This window comes from Siniperca chuatsi, linkage group LG18 (genome assembly GCF_020085105.1).
Source record: "Siniperca chuatsi isolate FFG_IHB_CAS linkage group LG18, ASM2008510v1, whole genome shotgun sequence".
Taxonomy (NCBI): domain Eukaryota; kingdom Metazoa; phylum Chordata; class Actinopteri; order Centrarchiformes; family Sinipercidae; genus Siniperca; species Siniperca chuatsi.
This window is the reverse complement of record NC_058059.1, coordinates 18,914,791-18,938,620: the sequence shown is the minus strand read 5'-3', so window position 1 is coordinate 18,938,620 and position 23,830 is coordinate 18,914,791. Positions and strand designations below refer to the sequence as shown.

The following is a 23,830-nucleotide window of genomic DNA, read 5'->3' as shown; positions in this document are numbered from 1 at the left end:
AGGTTCGAGATGAAGAACCCAATACTAGACAGGCCTGGGTCAAACCAGGGTAAGTCAATAGTTAATACCTACATTTGGTTTGCTTAATACAATTTTACGTATCCTTAATTAATAACTGAATAAGTAGCAATAAATGAGCATTTTAATACTAGTGTGACTATAGTCATGTGACCATGTTATTGTATGTGATGACTTTTTATTCACCTTTTATACTATTTTCATTGGTGCATAGTGGCGGATCTGGTCTGTATGGAATTGACAGCATGCCAGACCTGCGTAAAAAGAAGCCTATCCCTTTGGTCAGCGATGTGGTCAGTACTAACCTGTCATTCCTTCGCTATGTATACTGAATGTCATATGTCATCCTGTTTGTTTTGTTCTTTCTTTGTGAGTGCATATCTTTCTATTTGTGAGACCACCACAGAAGTCAAAGTTATTCTTTTACCTTTGAGCTGAATTTGGGACGAGATTGTTATCAACAAATGGAGACAAATATGAAATCAGATTGCTAATTTCTCTCTTCCTCCTCTCTTAAACCCGAAACTATTCCCCACAACTCTCTTGAATGCATTCACTCTCCTTGGTCAGGCTATGGTAAGTTAATAGAACCTAGTTGCCACTCCCTTTTCTACTAGAGTATAAAATATCAAGTAGGACAAATAAAACAGTAGTTGCCTCAAACAAGTATTTCTATAGCATGTTGATCTCTTTGATCGCAAACCTCTTGTTTAATACAAATTAAAACATTTGCATGCATCCTCTTGGTCATGGGTAGCTTTTCTTCCTACTTGATATTATTATCATTAAAATATATAATCAACAAATCATTCCCCCACCTTTTGGTTTGTATTTTCCTTCACCTGCTGAGCCATGTACAGACAAATGATAATAAGGGTAGAATACACTATTAACAATTCCACAGAAATTTTTGGCTGATGGTTTTGTTATTGTTTTATAGTGTTGATAGTGGTATAACTTCATCCTTTTTTGTAATCTCCTCTTGACTAGTTGCTTAAAACTAATAATACTCACATGGGTTTTCTGATCATCTGGTAAGAATTCATCAGTGGGGGAAAAGTACTATAATAACCCTACTCACCACCCCGGCCACCTTTTTAACCATACTGACCTATTTATTAATATTTCAAGGTGTGTTTGGTTGTGGGTTGTATATGCGTTTAATAAATGCTAACTTAGCCAAAATTTCCTTTGTCACCTGTTGCTCAGTCTCTCGTCCAAGCCAGAAAGGCGGGGATCGCATCTGCCATGGCTGCACGTTCCTCAATCAAGGACGAGGAGCTGGTGAGTATAACACCTTAAACTTTCTCTGCCTTCATTATTGAATGATAATATCATCAGTTAAGACGGTGTAGTCCCTCATTCGTCCAGGAGTGTTCTATCGTAGAAAAGGTTTCATCTGGACAAATGACTACGACTGAAACCAGATGACTACGACTGAAACCTTTTCTACAATATCATCAGTTCCTCCAAAATCTTTTAATATATTATGTTGTTATATAAGCTCTTATGATGTCCTACTGTCTTACCTAGCGCCCTGCCTTATTTATTTATTTTATTTTATGCCTTCTGGCTTATCTGCCATTTCTCTCGCTATAATTGTATCAGGAATTCCATGCATTAAAAAAAAAATTCCCCTCTGTAGAAAAACCATGTATACAAGAAGACCCTGCAGGCTCTCATCTACCCCATATCCTGCACTACACCACATAACTTTGAGGTGTGGACTGCCACTACACCCACATACTGCTATGAGTGTGAGGGGCTGCTGTGGGGAATAGCCCGCCAAGGCATGCGTTGCTCTGAGTGTGGGGTCAAGTGCCATGAGAAGTGCCAAGAGCTGCTGAATGCTGACTGTCTACAGCGTGAGTACTGCCCAGAAAAAGTTTAAACCAAGCTCACATGAATGATCTAAAAATGCTGTGTTTACGAGGTAGGCACAAAGGTTCCGTTTTTTGAATATAGAGGATTGTGAGCAGTTTCACCAAATTGTGGTCAAAACAACCGGTTTAACATATTTACTCACATTGACAAGCTTTCATTTTCTTAAGAAAATTTGAATAGCTTAGGTATCTCGTCACATGCACTGCTACCAGTGTGACAACACAGTATTGTTTAAATAGATTTAAATCTGTATACATTTTTTTAAATGTTTAGGTGCTGCGGAGAAGAGCTCTAAGCATGGCGCTGAAGACCGGACTCAGAATATTATCATGGCCATGAAGGACAGGATGAAGATCAGAGAAAGGAACAAACCAGAAATCTTTGAACTTATCAGGGAAGTGTATGTCATCAGCAAAGCCATCCATGCGCAGCAGATGAAGACCATCAAGCAGAGCGTACTGGATGGCACCTCAAAGTGGTCTGCCAAGATCACCATCACAGGTATCCCACTGATCAAAATTGACAGTAAATGGATGAATTCAGCCACAGCTTTAAAGTTTACTCCTCAGCATCAATCTTAGCATTACCACATGTGACACTTGTTAATGCTAATGGTTGTTCCTCATATCTTTGTTTCTCCATCATCGCGATAGTCGTTTGTGCCCAAGGACTTCAGGCAAAGGACAAGACTGGATCCAGTGATCCATATGTCACTGTTCAGGTGGGCAAGACCAAGAAGAGAACAAAGACCATTTATGGCAATCTCAATCCTGTCTGGGAGGAGAAGTTCCACTTGTAAGTCACCAAAGTTTCCTGGTTGTAAAATGTAAAATGTGTGTATAAATGCAAAACTTTTCTTGTGCAAAGTTCTTTCTAATAGTGTGAGTGTCTATATATAATAGCAGGGCACACACTAGCCTCGAGCTTTCTGAAGTTTGAACTCTTTTGGAAAAAAAAGTTGCCTTCATGCTTGTTCTTCATAAACACTATACCAACTCTATTGTTTTCTATGAAACTGCATCCTGTATTATACTATACTTAAGTTTATATGTTGTTGTTTTTTTCATTTCCTGTTTTCACTAGTGAGTGCCACAATTCCTCAGACCGAATTAAAGTGCGTGTGTGGGACGAGGATGATGACATCAAGTCGAGGGTGAAGCAGCGACTGAAGAGGGAATCTGATGATTTCCTGGGCCAGAGTATAATTGAAGTTCGAACGCTAAGTGGAGAAATGGATGTCTGGTACAACCTGGGTCAGTATGCTGTCTTATTTATGGACATTCTGTAAGAAGCACACTGTATGTATACCAGGAGGGGAATGAAACGCGGTCTGTTTTATTGGTTTATTTTTAGATGCTAAGCACTTAATGGTACTAGGTTATAACTCAATCACAAACTTATTTAGAAGGTGCAGATTGTGCACCACCTGTAGAAAAGCAAGGTAATAGCAGCAGCAGTTTATACGTAGAGATGTAGACATTTCGTTCTACCTCAGGCTACCTCGGTCATCTACAACAACCTAGATTTCATTGTACATTACTTTCTCTTAATGAAGGATTGATCTGCTTCTGAGGCATACAGTCTTACCACATCTGTGTGTTTCTGTTTGGTGCTAAGAGTTCTGTTTTCAGTAAGTCCAGACAGTGGTTTGTTCGGACCTCATTACCCATGCCTCCTTTGCCTGCAGCTACTTTCTTCTTTTTTACACAGGCGAGAAGTGGCCCCAAGGCCCATATTGGCCTGCATCGAAATACTGGCTTTCCCTGCCAAGCTTATTCTGTGAAGTCATTTTGTGCTCGCTGACAGTTGTGCTTATTTCAGGGGAAAAAAAAACTTGTTTCATTGTAATCCCCAGTACTATTCCACTTGGTATGAAGATATTTTCATTAGAATGAGGCCTGAATACAGTCACTTACAAGTGCACAGGAGCTGATTATACACTGGTTACAACCAGCACAAGGTTGTGCAGCACAAATAAAGGAATTTTTATTCATTTTCATTTTTATCATGCAGTCAAACCACATTGTGTTTGGAATTCTATTTCTGAATTACTATCTCTGTCTCTCTGTCTGTTTCCTTTTAAAATCTGTCTCCTGTATTGTCAAACAGCTTTTATTGAGACATCAACTCACTGTTGGTCCATAAACACTCCCCGGAAGTTAATTGATAGATTTAACCACCTCAGACATTATGTCATATTGCTTTGATCTCTTTAAAACACTCCTCATTTTCTCATCCATGTTGTATGTAAGAGTGATGCATTCAGTTATTAAGCACAAAGCATCTCTTGTCTTTACTTGATTAAAGTGCTGAAATTGACTTCACCGTGGCAACAATAAATCTTCCACTGGAACAGAATGGCATTGAATATGAATGTGCCTATGTATAAATCTTCTGTTTCTTTTGAAATGGGATACATGAAGAGACATCAATTTAATATCCCTCTGATAATCACATCAACAAAATACTCCTTTGGTTAGGAGTCATTAGGAATTAGAATTTGAAGCAAAGTTAATGATCAGTCATGTAATATGCCCCATCCATTTCAAACAACATTTTCGCTCTAGCATCTCTCTAACATCTCTAGCTTCTTGTACTCCAAAGTAAAGCCCTGCCCTCCTTCATCTCCCCCTTTCGCCTCCTGATGTGTGATTATCAAGTAGCGGCACTCCAGTCGGAAATCGACCGCTCCGCCGACATGTACAAATTACCCCTAATGATGTGCCTGTCAGGGCAAATAGCAGGGTTGAGCCGCCAAGCACTCCACCTCCAAAGAAGCTCCGGCTCAAGTGTCTTTGGTGATCAGGCACAGATCCATACAGCCCACTGCCATTGTCTCCCTCACTATCAGCTGGAGGACTTCTATTAGCGTTGCCGGCTCTGCACTGCCATCAAACTGTAGAAACAGGACCCCCTACAATAGATCTGCCATGTTAATAGTCTGCAATTACTGTTGTTTTAACAGACCTGGTTTCGTGTGCGTCCTTGTCACAGGTTTGGATTGGAGTTATGAATCAAGGATGTGTGTATTTGGGTTTAATTACAGAGAAGAGGACAGACAAGTCAGCGGTGTCAGGTGCCATTCGCCTCCAAATCAACGTGGAGATCAAAGGAGAGGAGAAAGTGGCTCCATATCATGTGCAGTACACCTGTTTGCATGAGGTATTTTGACTCTACAGCAGCCATGGGTTGTGCTTGTGTTACGGATATTACTTAAGCCTAAAGTTTTCAGGACTGTGTCAGTAAAGTAACAGCCACCACAGGGCATCTGTAATGTGAATTACCAAGCTGCATGTGATGAGAGGTCTCTGTAATCAGTCACTAAAATGATAAAGAAGAGGTTGTCTGCTACATCTACGCAATGTCACCTCACTAAAACTTTTCTACTTGAGTGTTTACTTTTGACTAATTAGATATACAGATTTTTTTTTGTTATACACGTTTTTTTTCATTGCACTTTTTAATGCGCATTTAACAAAAACAATGCTGTGATCTTTCGGTGCAGATTGCCTGCGGATGTGACTGATTTAGATGGGATTAAAATCACAAAGATACTCTTGTAACAATTACATAATCCCACCTCTTCCCTGAAAAACCAAATTGAATTTTGAATAGGGCTTACTGTACGACATATGTGCCCTTAAAACAGAAAATCCCATAATAACACAGGCCAAAATGTTTTACCCCCTCAACATCTTCACTGCACATATCCTGTTAAAGTACCCTTGAGCATAAACCTCCACATACTCATCATAACATGACATCCACACAATGTTTCTGTCCATTACAGAACCTGTTCCACCACTCGACTGATGTGCTTGGCCAAGGCGTGGTGAAAATCCCAGAAGCTCGTGGAGACGATGCATGGAAAGTCTACTTTGACGATGTGGCACAGGAAATAGTAGACGAGTTTGCAATGCGCTATGGGATTGAGTCAATCTACCAGGCCATGACGTGAGTCTGAGATATCGCAGTGGACATAAGAACTCTCTCCCTAGCTGTCTCTCTAACTGTCCGTGTGTTTGTCACTTCTTCAACCCCCGTGCCTTTTGCTCTCATATTGCCTCTCACTTCTGTTTCAGCGATAAATGGGCTGAGGATAGATTTATCCCTGTGAAATGTCATGCTCCATACAGATGCTTGTTAGCTGGGCCCATCATTCACAGAATGCAAACTCCAATGCGCCGTCCTTCAGCATAAACGTGCCAGCTAGCTGATGGGCAGATGAAATGACCATTCCTAATATGGATCATTAGGTGAAAAAAAGAGCCCTGGGAGGACACAGGCTGACCAAATAAAGGCACAGCTATTCACGGTGTACTCCCACATTGCTTTGCCAGAACCTTTTCTCTGTGACAATGAAATGTCTTTGTAAGTGTGAGTAGGTACAAATAGGAGGAAGAGGAGGCCTGCTGCCCAGGTCTTTATCAAGCTTTCCTTGTGCTTCTCTTGCCAGGCACTTTGCCTGTCTGTCGTCCAAGTACATGTGTCCTGGGGTTCCTGCGGTGATGAGCACCCTGTTGGCCAATATCAATGCCTTCTACGCCCACACAACCGCCTCCACCAATGTGTCCGCCTCCGACCGCTTTGCTGCCTCCAATTTTGGGGTTTGTACTACTGTAGCACAAACACACACACACACACACACACACACACACACACACACACACACACAATAAAGACAATAAATATGTCTCTAAATATGTTTTTGTCTCTCTCTTTCTTTCTGTACTAGTTATACATACACACATGCAACCTCTGTCTTTCTGCATTTTTGTGTACATATCTATCTTTCCCTTCCACTTAATACTCATATATATACAATATCTCATAATTTCTTTTTTCTTTCATTCACCATACAGAAAGAACGCTTTGTCAAGCTTTTAGACCAGCTGCACAACTCCTTGCGCATTGACCTCTCAACTTACAGGGTAAGATTTTGATTGTACTAAATAAATATCACTGCTATTAATATTCTTCTCATAAGTTATATTGTTGCCTTGACATTGAAATATTGCTTTAGGAGTGTTGATATTTATTTTCACTTGATAATCAAACCTCTGTAATCACTTGTTTTCATGAATTTAGAGGATACATGAACCCATTTTCAGAAAAGAATGGATTATTCTCTACCAATGTTATTTATGGCGTCTGCTCATGTAAGGTTAAGCAAATGACACCACCTACCGAAGCACTTACATGGAAAACCTTTGAATCTAATGTTTATGCCTTAATTATATTGAATGTAGGAAATTAAACTTAATTAAACTTGGTTTTTGTCTATAGAACCATTTTCCTGCCAGCAGCAAGGATCGCCTGCAGGATTTGAAATCCACCGTGGACCTTCTAACTAGCATCACCTTCTTCAGGATGAAGGTAGCCAACAGTGTTTCATGTATTATATCTTCCTTTTTACTGTTGTTGGCTCTCTATAGGAAAAAATCAAATGGTTATCAATTGATTTTTAAATGGGACACGTTGCCATAGCTTGGCCATGAAGTCACCGCCTGATAAATTAGATGCACAGTATTCCATGTTTCAACTTGTTCATTGCAGATAACCCTGTTATCAGGTACTGGAAATGATTGTTTGCAGTCATTCACAGCCAGTGTTGCTATCTCCATCTGGTGTTCAGGTCCAGGAGTTGCAGTCTCCTCCCAGAGCCAGCCAGGTGGTAAGGGACTGTGTCAAGGCCTGCCTAAACTCTACGTACGACTACATCTTCAATAACTGCCAGGAGCTGTACAGCAGACAGTACCAACCTGTTGACACGGTGAGTCACATACTAATCATCCAACTGTGTCAGGTAAACTGCCTTGAACCTGATTACATGTCTACTAAAGCAGACATAAAATCCATCATACTGATTGTGTTTAACCTCTATCAAGTCTCTTTCTGGCGATTGACTGTGTTGTGTTCTAATCTAGAACAAGGAGGAGCTCCCTTTGGAGGAGCAAGGTCCGAGCATCAAGAACTTGGACTTCTGGCCCAAACTCATCATGCTCATCGTCTCCATCATTGAAGAGGACAGGAACTCCTACACGCCTGTGCTCAACCAGTTAGTAATGGACATACTCCCTTTATCTTTACGCTTTCAAAATGGCAGGAAAACATACAGAACGCTTGAATATATCCTGAACAGTTGCTTCTTTGGTAGTTTCTGCTACATGGAGAGTAGGGGGAGATTTCTTTAATATTTCTTCCCAAATGTTCAGAACACTTAATATGGATGCTTAAATCATGATACTCGGGGAAATTATGTTTTTGTTTGTTTAGTCTCAGAATTCCATAGGATTCATGTCATAAGTTTGTCAAATTGCCGCCCCTCTCTCAGATTCCCTCAAGAACTGAACGTAGGGAAGGTGTCAGCAGAGGTCATGTGGACGTTGTTTGCTCAAGACATGAAGTATGCTATGGAGGGTAAGTCACACTCAGTGTCAGATATCCATTATCCCACTCATAGTCACTTGCTGTGTTGTATCAATGACACGCAAGTTATCATCATTTCTGCGTAATGACTTGTTGGCTGCTGGTAATGGCCATCATCCAAATCTAATGCCAAAAACATTGTCTTAATGTAGTGTGAATACTGTAGGTATTGTAATGTGTCTTTGGCTCCCACTCCCACCTCACTCAATAATATATGATAGTACTTGCATATATGTTTTTGCAGTATCCTGTAGACTCGTTATAGTATTATTCTGAAAATAGAAATGGCAAGAAGAGAAGTTCTGTGGTAGAAATGATAAAGTGGCATGGAAAAAGTGAAAGAGCGATATAATAATTGTGCAGGGTTTGCAAGCTGCTTATGTCTCCCAGGAGCCTATCTGTGATTTTTCTCTGCTGTACTGTATAGCACCACCAGTCCCAGAGGCTGTCAGCTTTAATCCCAGCCCCTGTCCTCAAGATGAATCCCCTACAGAGACTACCACTGTGAAATATCTGTTTCACATACTACAGTACAGAAAGTGGTGTCCCCTTCATTTTCACTCTGCATTAATATAAAAAGTGATGGAAAATGTGTTCAGAGATGGAATGAGTCCTGAGAGATTTTGCTCCAGAAGCACTACCAAAGAGTACTTAAAATTTAAGAGTAGTAGTAGTTTTAGTAGGTCACCAAAAAGATACTGAAGTGCCTGGTTAAGTTTGAGCTATTCATTATTATTGCTATTATGTATGAGTAAACATGTAATAAATGAAGCACTGACTTTAAGAATAACTTCCAAGAGTATTGTCACTGTCAAGTCACACAAATCTGCAGGCAAATACATGAAATGGGATTAGTGTGTTTGTGTGTTCTTCTGTCTTTGTTTGAATATTAGACCATCAGAGGACATTTTGCCCAGAGAAAATATTTTGATCAGTCCTAAGAGGATATTTTAGAATTATGCCTTGACTTTCTAGTTAGGATTTGAATTGAGAATAACCTTAGCATACATATCGGTTTATGTAAATAAGATAGGTTCACATTTTCAAGTCTGTCGTAAAACAATACTCACATGTGCATATGTACATTAAAAGCACTGTTGGTCGCTTTAATGGTTCCTCCTGTTCATTCTGGCCATGAACTGATCCATTCCTAAAGTGTTTTAAATGTAAGTGATGTGGGACAAAATCCACAGTCCCCATTCTGTGTAAAAATAATAATAATAATAATAATAATAAAACTTTATTTATAGAGCACTTATCAAAACAAAGTACAAAGTGCTTCACAAGAAGTTTTTTTTTTTAAATAACTTCTAAAGTTTAGCAGAAGCTAATATGACGCTTCAGCAATCTTTGTTAGATAAATCAGCTGATTATCTTATAAAGTTAGTCTTTCCTTGCTGAGTTGCAGTGGAGGGATAGTAACAAAAAGAGGGAAATATGAACTAAAAACACTGCAACTTGAGAAGATAATCACTTGATTTGTCCAACACAGACTCCTGAAGCCTCATCAATTGAATTCATTCTCTTTGTGGCCAGGAAAGACGGTGCTTTCAATGCACATACGGGCATGAGCTTTGTTTTAAGACATGCTTTAAAAAATATGAACCAGTCCTTTAATCTTGAATTTAGGAATATGTTTGGTGTGGGTAAAATTAAAGTTAAAGGTGCACTCTAGCAATTTAGCATTGCACATCCATTAAGTTGGGAGGCTTGTGAGAAACAAGTTTAAAAAAGAATGGTCCAAATCGAAGCAGCGTAGGCCGAGATATCCTGATTTTTAGTCCACAGTATGAGTCACGGCCCAAATACCCTTGATCTTACCCTTCCCATAATGCAACTTGATGGCATGAATCTCTCCCACTCTTTGTTACAAACTCATCACAATGCTCACAGGCTCTTCATGTCTTTGTATCTGCAGAGCATGAGAAGCACAGACTGTGTAAGAGTACCGACTACATGAACCTGCACTTCAAGGTGAAGTGGCTCTATAATGAATATGTCAAGGAGCTGCCAAACTTTAAGGGTGTTGTTCCCGACTACGCATCGTAAGTGCTTTTAACTTATTCAGATATAGGCACGTTGCATTTCTTTTTGAACAACTTCTTTTTTGATTGATCCCTAACCCATGTATTAGTTAGGAGTTTAACACCTGTCTTTATTTTTCCTTGAAGATGGTTCCTACTATTTGTGCTACAGTGGTTGGATGAAAATGAGGACGTATCTATGGAGTTTATGCATGGAGCCCTAGAGAGAGACAAAAAAGACGGAGTAAGAAAATTAAAGTTGACCTTTTGATATGTTGTAACCTCTGCCAAGGAGGTTATGTTTTCATAAAAGTGAGTCCAAAAGTCCATGTTTACAGACACATGCACAGTATCGGCACATGGGCTTCAGAAAGTAGTTTTATAGCATGTATTTTTAACTCTATACGGTATAATGAATATTGATAATAACTAAGTATTGTGTATATATTTGTTTGTGTTTTTCCCCTTGCCAACCTACACCGCCTCAGTTCCAGCAGACGTCCGAGCATGCTCTGTTCTCCTGCTCTGTGGTGGACATCTTCACCCAGCTCAACCAGAGCTTTGAGATCATCAGGAAACTGGAATGTCCCGACCCAAACGTTATGGCTCAGTACAGTCGCCGCTTCTCCAAGGTAAACCCACTTCACTGGATGGTAAAAAACCTAAAACCTGCTCTCAAGTACATTGTAAAAGGATTTGACTTGGAAAACAGCACAGAGCTCTTGTTTGTAACTCATAGTTGCCGGAGCTACATGAAACATGATTCATTGATAATGAATTGAGTGTCAATGATCATGTTGGCCTTTTACTTCCAAAAGCAGCATGTGACTCATTTCTTTTCTTATATAATTATAACAAATGAGGGAAGTTACAAAACAGCTACAGCATTGTCTGGAGGGACATTCACTTTTTTTTGACAGCACAGTTTTGGAATTTGCTTTCCTGCATGCCAGAGAATACATAAAGGCACATTTGGGAATGTTTCCAATGCTGCAGTTGGGAGAGATGATCTTTTGGACAATTCCCCCCTGAAAGTGTAATAAAATCCCCTCTGTAAACTGTGTGAAAGGTTTTTAAGAAATAAGTAATTTTTTTTTTTTAAGTTGTTTCAAATGAAATTTTGTTCCACAGACACAGTTTTATTGTATTCCTTCCTCTTCATCTTTACAGACTATTGCCAAAGTTCTTCTGCAGTACAGTGCCATTCTGACCAAGAGTTTTCCTTCTTATATTGACAAGGAGAAGATTGTAAGTTGTCAGCATCTTATAGTGTGTCATCATTTTGTGACCCTTATTTTATACTTTATATGCTACAATAGGCCATCTTAAAGTCACTGCCGTGGTTTACATATGAATTCATGTTTCCTGCTGTACATCCTACATAATATAGTAGAAATCCAATCAAATTTTGGGTATTATTCTGACACTTGACAGACCCTCCAGTGGGTCCATCATTAACGTTAAATTATACTTATGTTTCCAGAGTTGAATAATTACCTAGATAAAAACTAATGTATGTATTCTGTGTTTCAAAAATATTTTACATAGTAGTCAATACAGTCACTTTAAGATACTGAAGAGTTCCTTACTTTTGTAATCTCTCCGTCCACTATGTCTCTCTTTTCCTGTGTCCTCTCGTAGCCGTGTGTCCTGATGAATAATGTGCAGCAGTTGAGAATCCAGCTGGAGAAGATGTTTGAGTCGATGGGTGCCAAACAGGTAAGTCTAAAGACAAACGTGTGGATGAGAAGACACATTTAATGTGCTATCGCATCATACTGGATGGATGACAACATCCAGTATGATACCAAACACCAAAAAACCCAAGATTAAATGACTAATCAATTAAACATTTCTTACTCAACCATTAAAAGTCTATATGTTAGGGGTGGGTACTACTACAGCAGTCGTATTTGTGTCTCTCGTCTATCAGATTGCAACAGAGGAAGAGCGGGTATGTACAGTAGTGGTAGTTAAGACCATGTGAAGTAGATGACTGGTAGTGCTGGATTAGGACATAACAAGGCCATAGTGGGAGCTGTTTATCCTGTGAATGTTATTTTCTATATATCACATTCAGGTTGTTAAAAAGGTCTACACACCGTCCCGGTGTCTCATGTGATGCTGTCAATGAAAGCGTAACCATAGATCAATACTGACAGATATCAGACCCTGTGCTGCCTAATAGGCTAGAGAATATTGAGACAGAGACTTAATTCAATCTTGTCCTCTGTATTAGTGTCCTTAGTGTAGCTACACTGAGGACAATCAATAGCTTCTCTGTCAGCTGTGACCTCCCTCTGCTTTGAATCCCTACCATGCTTTTGCATACAGTGCTTTATCCTATGTACTGTAGCTGTAGTGTAGTATTTTTTAGAAAGTGCTCGGTCGGTTGTAGGATTGTAGCTGTTGGACACTGTAGCTCAAGGTGTGTTCACTTTCCAATTAAAGCAAAATGAAGTGGTGGAAGAGGAAGAGGAGGAGGAGGAGGCAGAAGAGGAGGAGGTAGGTTTCCATCTCAGTCTGAGCAGGGCTGAAACGAGCAGATATTTGTCCATATGAAAGGACATCTTTCGGTTGTTTAATCAGTTTGATGGTGTGCAGTACACCACTGTATTAATTATTTCCCCTCTTCCTCTGGCTTGGGCAGCAGGTCGTAACTGAGGATGAGGAGGCAAAGGCTCTGGTGGGTACTGTGGATGGTAGCAGACTAGATTCATTAGTACAGTAGTAGTTTGAAATGAAGTTTAGAGACCAGTAGATCCACAATCTTACATAGCCAACCCCTCTTTAGCATTTACAGTATCTTAACTGTTCTAGTCTAGTAACTTTCGCTAATTGGTACAGCTGAGGTTGATGGGAATTTAATTAGTTGTGCAGGTATTTGATCATGACCCACTTTTTTGTTTTCTATCCCAGTGGATAATTTATGTCTAAAATACTAATGGCAAGTTTATGGAAAGGCTTCTTTTTAGACTCTCAGTTTTGCAGCAGTGTTCTTTAATCCCAAATGAAAACCAGCTTTAGCAGATGAAGAGATAGTAACCCATGAAAGTAGCCTCACTGGACCAGAATACATTGCAGTCACAAGACATGTTTCGTTTTGTGTGTAAGGGAGAGACTTCTCTTGTATGGAAAAAGTCTCACTCCTTTGGAAAGTAGAATTTCATTGTGGAATTTTAGTTTGATGGCTAATTGTACATGCAACAATAATTGAGTTGGATTTTCTTTCTCTATTAGTATTCCTGAACCTGTATCTTTGAGGTTCATGGTTTGGAGAAGCCACATTATGTTTGCAAGTCTTTTACTGATGTTGCCTGTGTCAGATGATCATCATGTGAGCTCCTTTTAAAGGTCAATGGGGTTTGTGTATAGAAGTGAGTGGCTTGTTAGCATACAGGGAAATCATTAGAAAGAGAAACAGTGATTTAGTGAGAGGATCAAATGACAGTATTGTCTACCTGTGGTATGTTAGTGAAAGAAGTTAGGTTTTTGTTTTCGCCTTCACTTTCTCTCTGAAAGCAATTTAGGAAGTAAATTATTTGAATGGTTTTGTTTGTTTGATACCAAACTTTGTCATATATTTTATATATATATATATTCTTCAGGGAATGCAAATGCATTATCTACTACCAAAATGTGATCTTTTAACCTTCTTGTCCATTTTAACCAATTTGTTTAAGAAAATAAACCTTATTTAGATTTTTTACATAGCTTATAGGAAATAAATGTATATCTGTTTTTCTAGCTGTTAGGTGTATCCAAGTACTATCAATATTTACAATGAAGTTAATTTAATAAATAACTAATAATTTAATAAATTTAAGTATGTGATTTAACGGTAGCGTAACCACAACAAATCACATGAAATTCACCAGAGTCAAAAGCTGAGTTATGCTAATGCTAATACTGAGTTATGCTAAGCTAATTACCCTTAGCAGGAGTTGTTTTTCCCTCCTTTCTTGGATTTAGCTACGCCCTCATTTAGTAATGTGGAATAACAAACTGAATTACCTTGATGTCAGTAGGCCATCAAAATGGATAATTTTCTATTACAGATAACAGCTAGGGAAAAATCAATCTGTGCCCATTGCTCCAAAAATACACACTCTCCCTGCATTTGTTAGTTCAGTGACTGCCAGCCCGGTCCATGGTGCAGAATCGGCAGGGGTTTTGCCCACGGGGCGCGCACTAACTGAGGTAAAACTCATGATTTTGTTCCGACATTGGAAATTTGTCTGCGACAGTAAAATTGCTTGAAATGTCGTTTGGCGTAAGGCCAGAAATGTAGCCCAAAGGCTTTCTGGCAGAAAGGCCTGAGGGCAAACTTCCATGTCCGTATTTTCAGGGCAATGGGCCTTCGGAGCAATGGCCATTTGTTTTCAGGATAACGGGCTGTCGGACAAATGTCGCTTCACTTGTAGCGCTCTTGCTGTAGCCGTGTAGTTGGGTGTCTCTTTGTGGCAGAGAGTGCAGCAGTAGCTCCTATGAGCCCAGAGTAAAAAAAATCTATGGTGTAATCATTGTTACAGAATAAAACAGATTTTAAAAAGTCAAATCAAGGTCTTTATGTGTTTTGCCATTGCAGGGCACAATTAACAAAAATGTATTTTTTGGGAGAGTGAAGTCACTATCATGTTTTTCCTCTCTTTTCTAGTGCAACAATAGAATGCTAGCATGGCAGGCAAGTTCACTGTATATGCATACATGTTTTGTGATACATGACTGCATATACTCTCACTACTTGATAATCTTTATTATTTTGTGCTGTCTTTTCACTGCCTCTCCTAGTTTGAGGAGAGTGAGCAGGAGGAGGAGGAGGAGGAGGAGGAAGTAGGGGAAGAAGGGGAGAAAATTGAGGTTGAGGTTTGTGGCAGTCTGAAGTGGTTTTAACCTATCATTCTCAGAGTCCTAGTCATTCTTGTGCGCCCTGCTCTTCCTACTCCCAGCAACATCAGTGATACTCCGTCCTACTAAAACAAGACGTCCCTGTGGTTTTCATGGTGGAGTTTATTGTGTGCAGTTTTTATCGTTATCTGTGGTGATTTCCACCTCGAGATTTCCCCCTTCTTTCAGTGGCATTTTCCCTGGCCTTTCCTCAAAACTGGTCACTCATTTCCCCTGAAACAAAGGTTATTTTTGAACTCTTTGTTGTACCTTCTCTTTAATTTGTGTTTTCTTTGAACTCTTTTTGTTTTCAATAGACCGACAAGGAGAAGGTGGGTGCCAGTGTTACAAATACAGCATATGCTTCCCAATGGGAAAAGCTTGCAGTATTTGTGGTTTTCTTGAAATTTTAATTTCAAGTGGCTTACAGAAAAACCTGATGCTGCCGACTCTAGATTCTAGACTTTCTTTTTGCCTAGTTGTTTGATCATGAAGTTCCTTCAGTGTTATTACAACAGAACAGGGTCTTTTGACAGTTTTTCATTTTTATTTCTCTTTTTTTTTTTTAATCTCAAAACATTCCCACCACGCAAAGATGGATGCACCAGTGGAAAAGGTAGGTTACATGCATACCAGGATTTATCTGCTGCCACAGCACTTAATATAATGGCTATCGATCCTCTGTAGTGTCACACTTAATATGAATGAAAATCTAATTCCAAATGGGAAATGAGGTTAATTGAGGTTGTCCTGTGTTACCTTCCACCTGTCTGTGCTGTCGCAGACTGAAAATGCATTTGAAGACAAGAAGGTGAGTGTAGGTGTACAGACTCATGCATATTAATATCCCCGTGCACACAAAAATCCTCTCAGGCAAAACAAAACACATACATCCCATTACAAACAGAACACAATCCATTTCTAGCTGCCTTTTCTCCTCTGGAGCCTTCCCTTTGTGCTGCGTAGCAGAAACGTCTCAGTCCCTCCTCACTAATGGTGCTATGCGACCCTGACAGGCCATGAATCAAAAGACCTTTGGATCATTGACTTAACGAGCCACCATGGCTTCATGCATATGGCCGAGCTCCCCTACAGGCAGTGCTTATTTAGATGCTGCCACAGTATACCTGGGTTAGGTATACTGGAGGTAATTCATGGATCTTTTCCTACTTGTCCCCTCACCCTGTGCTTGTGAGACTCACTATTTGTACGACACACATCTCCTGCAGTATTAAACTTTTTTTCCCCATGTGCTCCCTTTAAAAGTTGGAGACGGCTGTTAAAAAGGTGGGGTTTTTCAGCTGTATGTGTTAAATTTTAATCATTTTTTTTAAACTTGAATACAAACATTACAGTACAAACTCATCCCTTTGGTATGCCATGGAATGAAGCATGACAGACTGGCTGTGTCTGTGTGGTTTTAATAACATGATGTGAATACAAACCGCTGGTTATTGAAGTTCTTTGTTCAATCTGAAAATCTTGCTGCAAATCGTAGCTTCTAGCTTTTGCGTTGAAGTGCAGCTATAAGAAGTTTAAAGGTAATTTTGGGGTATTTTGGCCAAAAGCTGCAAATATGAAATGATGAAAGCCTTTTATGAACTGTCCCTTTGTTCTCTGTGTTCAGAGGAGAGCTGGTGCATACTTCCTCTCTTGAGAATAATTATTTTCTCTGGTTTTGCAGTTTTGTAAAAGCTGTGAGAAGTTTTTTGAGTTGAAATATTTTGAACTTTTTTTTTTTTTTAAATGCAATAAATGGCCCTCAATCATAACTAACAACCTCCTTGGATTCTGTCTGCCTGCCTTTCTGCAGATGGACACTGAGGCCAGTGACTTACTGAACGACCTGCAGGTGAAGCTGAACAACGTGCTGGATGAGCTCAGCACTACATTTGGGAACAGGTAGCCTAATCCTGACCCCTAAACAGACACACACACACACACACACGTATATTTACAGTTCAATCAGTCACCACACATGCATTTGTGCTGATTGTTTATGTTCTTTCTTTCTAGTTTCCAGACCCGTATCAATGATTGTATGCGACAGATGGCGACTCTGCTGTACCAGATCAAAGGACCGCTCAACGCCAGCAACAAAAACCAGGTGGAGGCTGACTCTGACAACATGCTACGGCCACTCATGGATTTCCTGGATGGAAAGTGAGTGGATTAACTAAGATTTGAGAGTTCTCTTCCCCACACCGTGAACTGTTTGATGATATGGCCATGTTTTCAGCCACTTTGCCGGGTGCAGTCCTCTCTCTGTCTATTCATTCATTTCTGTCCCGTTCTATTTTTCTTTTTCTGCAAGTTTTCTTCTTCTGTGCCCTAAATCTCTGTCCTGAATTTGATCTTTCCACTAATCATTTGGTAAAAATAATAAATTCACAATTTTCAACAATACTAGCACCAATTAGGGGTAACACACAGCAGCACTTTCTGTGGACCATGTGTCTCATCAACATATGTGTATACGTATGTGTGTGTTTGCAGGCTGACACTGTTCGCCACCGTATGTGAGAAGACCGTACTGAAGCGTGTGCTCAAGGAGCTGTGGAGGATTGTAATGAGCAGCCTGGAGAAGACTATTGTCCTGCCACAGGGCAACGATACCTTTGTAAGCTCAACAGCATTCAGCATCAGTCTGATGTATGTTTTGAAACGGCAAAAGAGCAGCAGCTCAAATCCCTCTCTTTTTTTTTCAGGGTGCACAGATTCTCTCAGCTGCAAAAGAACTGGGTCAGCTCTCTAAACTTAAGGTATCATAATGCCTTTGTATGTTTTACACCATGTTAGATTCCCTGCTGGGGCTCAGTGTTACCAAACTCTGACCACAAAATGACTCATTGAGAGAGAGTGAATCTATTTTTGTGGAATTAACTCATCTCTTTGCTCATCATTTGGATGTGCAGGATCACATGGCAGGGGAGGCTAAAAGCCTGTCTCCCAGGCAGTGCGCTGTCATGGATGTGGCACTGGACACTATCAAGGTCAGTTTATACTGCAGGTTTTGGTTTCATTAGGATGGAGGGGAGTCGGGTCAAATTAGCTTCATCAACTATTCATCCATTAATCAAGTACCCTGAAAGGTTTTGTAAGCAGCTTGTGACCATAAGTTATCTGATTTAATAGGCGAGGAAATCGTGTGTGGAGGATAAAGTGGATGAAATGAGGGCTGATTTTTACAAAGCAGGATTAGCAAGTTAGCCAGATCATTTTGGAAAAAATGCTAAATCCAGGAAACAGTGATCTTTTTCACAATTAAAGAATAACTCTGGATAATTTTCAACTCGGACCAAAATATAGCAAACCTCCAGTTGTTCTTGCAGATGTTGATGTGATGACTCACCATCTGTTTTCTTCGCAGCAATACTTCCATGCAGGAGGCAACGGGCTGAAGAAGGCGTTCCTGGAGAAGAGTCCTGAGCTATCCTCCCTGCGCCACGCTCTGTCGCTCTACACTCAGACAACAGACACACTCATCAAGACCTTTGTGACCACTCAACATGCACAAGGTAGTTCAGACCGCTGCCTGATAACACATCTAAAAGAGTATAGGAAGAAAGCATTTCCCATGGTAGACCAGGAGAGGGCACTATGTGTGTGTTTGATAAACAAGGCTTTTCATTGAATATTCCCTCTTTAAGGTTTGCACCTGTACTTTGTGTATTTATCAGTTAATTTATTTGTGTGTGTATCAGTTGACATGTTATTGCTGTCTTCTCTTTATCTCCTGTGCTGCCTCTGTGCCAGTGCACAACGGAAAGGGTATTAGGTTAACTCCCAATGAAAAAATACAGCCCAGCAGGGGTAGGTTTCCCTCCTCTCCTTCCCCACCCACTCCCTCTTTGTACATTTAGGATTTGTCACTCTGTGCCACTAAGGTGGGTAGGTCAACCCTAACCCAACCTCTCCATTCGTATCCCCCTTCTCATACCGACCCTGCATTATGAGTCAAAGTTTCTTTTTTTGCCTTTATCAAGCCAAATGTAAACTTGTTGATGTATCTGGGTGTGCGTTTAACCAGGTTCAGGCGTGGACAAGCCAATAGGTGAGGTGTCTGTCCAGATTGAGCTGCACACTCATCCTCGGAATGGGGAGAGGAAAGTTACCGTCAAAGGTCTGTTTGAGTTTTCATAACATCACACTAAATATGTGGCATTTTTTTAGCTGTGCGTTTCTCATCAGATTACATCATCCTCTTCCTCTGTGTCTTGTGTTTTTACACGATGGTGTGTTGTTGCGTTTTTAGTTGTGGGAGCCAGTGATTTAAAATGGCAGACGTCCGGCATGTTCCGACCCTTCGCGGAGATCACCATGATCGGCCCTCACCTCAGCGACAAGAAACGCAAATTCCAGACCAAATCCAAGAATAACAGCTGGTCTCCCAAGTTCAACGAGAACTTCCATTTGTAAGTACTGCAACAGCTGTACCTTCTTTTGTAAGGGTTTATGAGTAAATAAGAAACCAGATTTACAGATGTGTTGACCTTGCTAACTTTGAATACTTGACCTCTCTTTCATTTTCATTAAATATTGTTTTCATTATTATTTTTGTTGTTATCCAATAGCAGCAGTAGCTATGTAACTGTATGTCTTCCTATCATATCTGTTTACAGTATACATGTACAGTATGGTTTCCACATTTACAGCTACATGAGGAAACTTGGTAACTTGCACACTAGTAACTCCAACTGGCTGTAATAGGTAGATATTTGAAGAATTTGACCTTCAGTACTCAGAGTGATGTAATGTGACATCAGTAACATTAATGTTTACCAACCTGGCTAATCTGTGACGCGTTGCTGCTGGTTCGGAGTTTGGATTTCATATTTAAATCTAGAGCTGCAACGATTAGTCGATTGACAGAAAATTAATCGGCAACTATTTTGATAAGGGATTCATTGTTTCAGTCATTTTTCGAGCAGAACTGCCAAACATTGTCTGGTTTCAGCTTCACAAATCAAAATGCTTTTCTTTGTCATATATGACAGTAAATTGAATATATATATTATATATATATATATATATATATATATATAATATATATATTTTGGGCTGTTGGTTGGACAAAACAAGCTAATTGAAGACATCACCGTGGGCTCTGAGAAATTGTGAATGGCACTTTTTCATCTTTTTTTTTTTAACATTTTATAAACAAAACGATTAATCAAGAAAATTATCGGCAGATTAATCTATAATGAAAATAATCTGTAGTTGCAGCCCTACTTAAATCTAGAGCAGCTACAGTAAGTTGTGGTTGGGATGCTCTTCTCTGTTGCTGCCACACGCTACCAAAAGGGTTTTGAAAGAAAAGTCTTGCCTAGTTTCAGTTAACTAACATGCTGTTGTGTTGTTGAATGACCTTTGTGTTGTCTCTCCACAGTGTTCTGGGTAACCAGGAGGGCTTTGAGTGCTACGAGCTGCAGGTCTGCATCAAAGACTACTGTTTTGGCCGGGCCGACAGAGTGGTCGGCTTGGCCGTGATTCAATTAAGAGACATCACGGGGAAGGGCAACAGCGCGTGCTGGTGCCCGCTGGGCCAACGCATCCATATGGACGACACAGGCCTCACCGCCATGCGAATCCTCTCCCAGCGCTCCAATGACGACGTGGCCAAGGAGTTCGTGAGGCTGAAATCAGAGACTCGTTCGGCCGAGGAGGGCAGATGAGGAGAGCTGGAGAGGGAGGGAGAAAGACAGAAAGGATGGAAGGTCTCCTAATTTCACAATAAGAGAAAGCTCTCATGTTATTGTCTTGTCAAAAAGCAGGGAATTATTTTCCGTAGATGGCCAGGTGGACTCTTTCTTAGACCTTTGATGTGTCTTAGCTGCTGCTGACTGTTTGGTGAAGCCTTGCCAAGCTTACCAACACACTGTCACGTTCACACTCTGGGTATATTGGACAAACACTCACTTTTATGTATTCCTCAAACAATCACATTATTTACCGAGCTACTGTACAGCACACAACCACGGAGACGCCGGCTCACTCAACCTTCACACTCACCAGCTGTTTCACTAGGCAGTGACCACTTACTCACTCATTTAACCTTTCTCTCCCCCCCACCCTCCTCATCAGTGCACAGACCCCAGCCTCAAGGGAACAGAGGATGCCAGGCCACACTGGAGGGCCAAACAAGTTCCCACACCTCCGCAGTGTTGTTGTTGTAGTGCAATAACCCCACCTAAACCCCTCAAACCTGTGGCCATGTGTTTGATGCCTTACACTCTGCAAACTGTGAATGTGTTAAGTAAAAAAAGTCTTTAGAATGCCCTTTTCTGTAGCTCCACTGTGATGATTTGAGTAAATGTGAAAACCGTATGGTTCATCTCATAAAGGGGTCTTTTGTTTAATTAATGAATGACTGGTAGCTAGGAGACTGTCCGTTATTGAATCGAGTGGAAGTGAAGCTGATGAAATACTGTACTGGTTTCACAAGTTAATCTTGTATAGCTAATGTTTCAAGAGATGGTACTTAAACTAATTACCCTTAATTTCACCCCTTCATTTAAAGGATTGTTCAGTTAAATGTGTGCCTTGCCATGTTAAGTTTCCATTCCTGTTTCCGCAGGAAACAAGTGATATGATCAGTATATAATCTAAGTAGTAAAATCAACAATATGATTTAAATCAAAACCTCATGAAAAATGAGACCAACAGCGTGGACGTTCACTCTGTCTGTTTTGGCCACATTTATTTAGTATTTAAATATAAGCTCCTTAACAACTGTTGGCTCATGTGGCCTATTGTAACCACGATGGTGAAGCCATTTTATTTATTTTTTATACATATTTATTTTTGTCTGTGCTTTTCTAATCCTATGATTTAAAATGTTGTTTACTGCTGGGAACAGATGTGTTTGCCAGAACTGCGTGTTTGAGATTTTGCACGGTGGCTTCGTCTGAATGAGTTGCTGCTGCAGTGTTGTACACGTCAACTGCAGTTCAACTGAAGAGCTTCTTTACAAGCTGAGATACACGCCCTCAGAATAAAGTGCGAACCTCACGTTTGTCGTGAAGTTAACAACAAAGTCGGCGACTTGTGTCCCTGACTGACGATAGTGAGAACTGTCTTTTAGAATTGTTCATTTATCGTAAAGAAATATTACATGCTGAACTTTCAGGTAACAACTTTTTCTTCCAAAAAGGATATCTGAACATTTGAACACGAGCTCCTCAGCTGCTGAGTTGCTAAGGAGAGTAGAATTACTTGTGGTTTACATATATCTTCCTGCTGTTTTCTTCTACTCTTCCTATGAGTTGCCTTACTTTGGTGAAAAAACAAACAAAATATGTCTATCTTTTAAATATATTTTTTTTTTTATCCTTGTATTTCCTTTGGCTCTCAGCAATGAGGATTGGCCACTTCTTTACCCATAATGATGTCAAATAAGTTTCCCAAGTGATGTTCCTTATCATTTTGTACTTTTTATCTTTGATATCGGAAACGTAACTATATCTAGGCTGAGTTTTCTTTGCAGTCTGTTATATTTTGTGTTATGTTCCTCCTGTTTTGTAAAGGTTTCCTTTTAATCCTCTTTAATAGTTTGGAATGATTGTATTGTAAGATATGTTTCAGTTTTATGGATAGGAGTCATACAGTGAGATACGTGCCAGTGAATTTGTTCATTACTGATGGAAGAATATTAAAATGTCACTCCTTATGAAGGCTGGATATTGCTGTAATATGAAAACCTCTGTGTGCACATTTTTAAACCGATCACAAAGGTACATTCCACTTTGTTACAGTACTTTATCCCTTGTGAATAATTTATGTTCTTGGTTTATGTGGACATTTGTTTCATAGCCATTCTGTAATATACATGTTCCTTGTGCCAAGTTACAAGTGTTCACTTTTAATCTTTTTTTATTTCTATATTTTCTATTTGTTAACCATCACTAAATCACAAGTACAGTATATCAGTCACAGGAACTGCGTTTTTGTGGTGTTTTCTTTGTATTGTCACTATTCTGAAAGGTTGTCACCATGTAAACGTTCCAATTAATGAATTTTATATAAAGTATTTGAGAAATATCTATAAATGTGTCTACCTGCTTTTTCCCCCTCAATACAGTAGGACATAGATTTTTAATTGGATTTTTCTGTCTTATCAATTTGGTGCCAATATGATTTTATTTATTCTCCACTCTAGTTGCACTGCGTTATCACGCAACCCGAGAGCCGATTCATTTCAGCTAGGTGACTGCAAGTGCACGGTTAAACAAATCTTAAATTTGCCATGAGTTTAATAATAATAAATAAATAAAACTTTATTTATCGAGCACTTATCAAAACAAAGTACAAAGTGCTTCACAACAAGAGAAATAAAATACCACAGTGAATGAATGTTTTGATTATGATTACAGAGACGTGAAGATTATACTGTAGGGGAGTCGTCTTATTAATTAAACCAACTCGTCACATGCTCAGCACTGACTCTAAAGGTAGAAAGCCAAAGAAAATGAGTGACTGGTAAAGAAAGTTCAGCCGTTAACAAGCTGAAGACAAAATTCCAATGGCAATAGGCAAAGTATTATATATCACTTCTTGTCATATGTTTCTGGGTGTGAAAGTATTTGTTG

At 39.7% G+C, this 23,830-nt stretch overlaps 1 protein-coding gene across 6 annotated transcripts in view; it reads left to right on the top strand.

The window, feature by feature from the left end:
* LOC122865274 (protein unc-13 homolog B-like) overlaps positions 1–23,290 on the top strand; it is a 68,563-nt gene extending 45,273 nt beyond the window's left edge. For 2 of the 6 annotated variants that reach the window (XM_044173466.1, XM_044173469.1), the window contains 31 exons: positions 3–49; positions 233–311; positions 589–594; positions 1,228–1,302; positions 1,664–1,883; positions 2,176–2,403; positions 2,556–2,697; positions 2,986–3,155; positions 4,949–5,064; positions 5,693–5,856; positions 6,359–6,509; positions 6,765–6,833; positions 7,189–7,278; positions 7,538–7,675; positions 7,830–7,960; positions 8,237–8,322; positions 10,250–10,376; positions 10,503–10,599; positions 10,844–10,987; positions 11,526–11,603; positions 11,997–12,074; positions 17,056–17,144; positions 17,259–17,405; positions 17,739–17,862; positions 17,951–18,004; positions 18,158–18,235; positions 18,613–18,760; positions 18,999–19,055; positions 19,273–19,365; positions 19,498–19,657; positions 20,632–23,290. In XM_044173466.1, coding sequence (XP_044029401.1) covers positions 3–49; positions 233–311; positions 589–594; positions 1,228–1,302; positions 1,664–1,883; positions 2,176–2,403; positions 2,556–2,697; positions 2,986–3,155; positions 4,949–5,064; positions 5,693–5,856; positions 6,359–6,509; positions 6,765–6,833; positions 7,189–7,278; positions 7,538–7,675; positions 7,830–7,960; positions 8,237–8,322; positions 10,250–10,376; positions 10,503–10,599; positions 10,844–10,987; positions 11,526–11,603; positions 11,997–12,074; positions 17,056–17,144; positions 17,259–17,405; positions 17,739–17,862; positions 17,951–18,004; positions 18,158–18,235; positions 18,613–18,760; positions 18,999–19,055; positions 19,273–19,365; positions 19,498–19,657; positions 20,632–20,917 — 3,672 coding nt within the window. In that variant the 3' untranslated portion in view covers positions 20,918–23,290. Of the gene's footprint in view, positions 1–2; positions 50–232; positions 312–588; positions 595–1,227; positions 1,303–1,663; positions 1,884–2,175; positions 2,404–2,555; positions 2,698–2,985; positions 3,156–4,948; positions 5,065–5,692; positions 5,857–6,358; positions 6,510–6,764; positions 6,834–7,188; positions 7,279–7,537; positions 7,676–7,829; positions 7,961–8,236; positions 8,323–10,249; positions 10,377–10,502; positions 10,600–10,843; positions 10,988–11,525; positions 11,604–11,996; positions 12,075–12,288; positions 12,310–12,806; positions 12,861–17,055; positions 17,145–17,258; positions 17,406–17,738; positions 17,863–17,950; positions 18,005–18,157; positions 18,236–18,612; positions 18,761–18,998; positions 19,056–19,272; positions 19,366–19,497; positions 19,658–20,631 lie in introns of all 6 variants that reach the window. The other 4 variants (XM_044173468.1, XM_044173471.1, XM_044173467.1 and 1 more) reach the window with 4 other exon arrangements.
* The last annotated feature ends 540 nt before the right edge of the window (positions 23,291–23,830 follow it).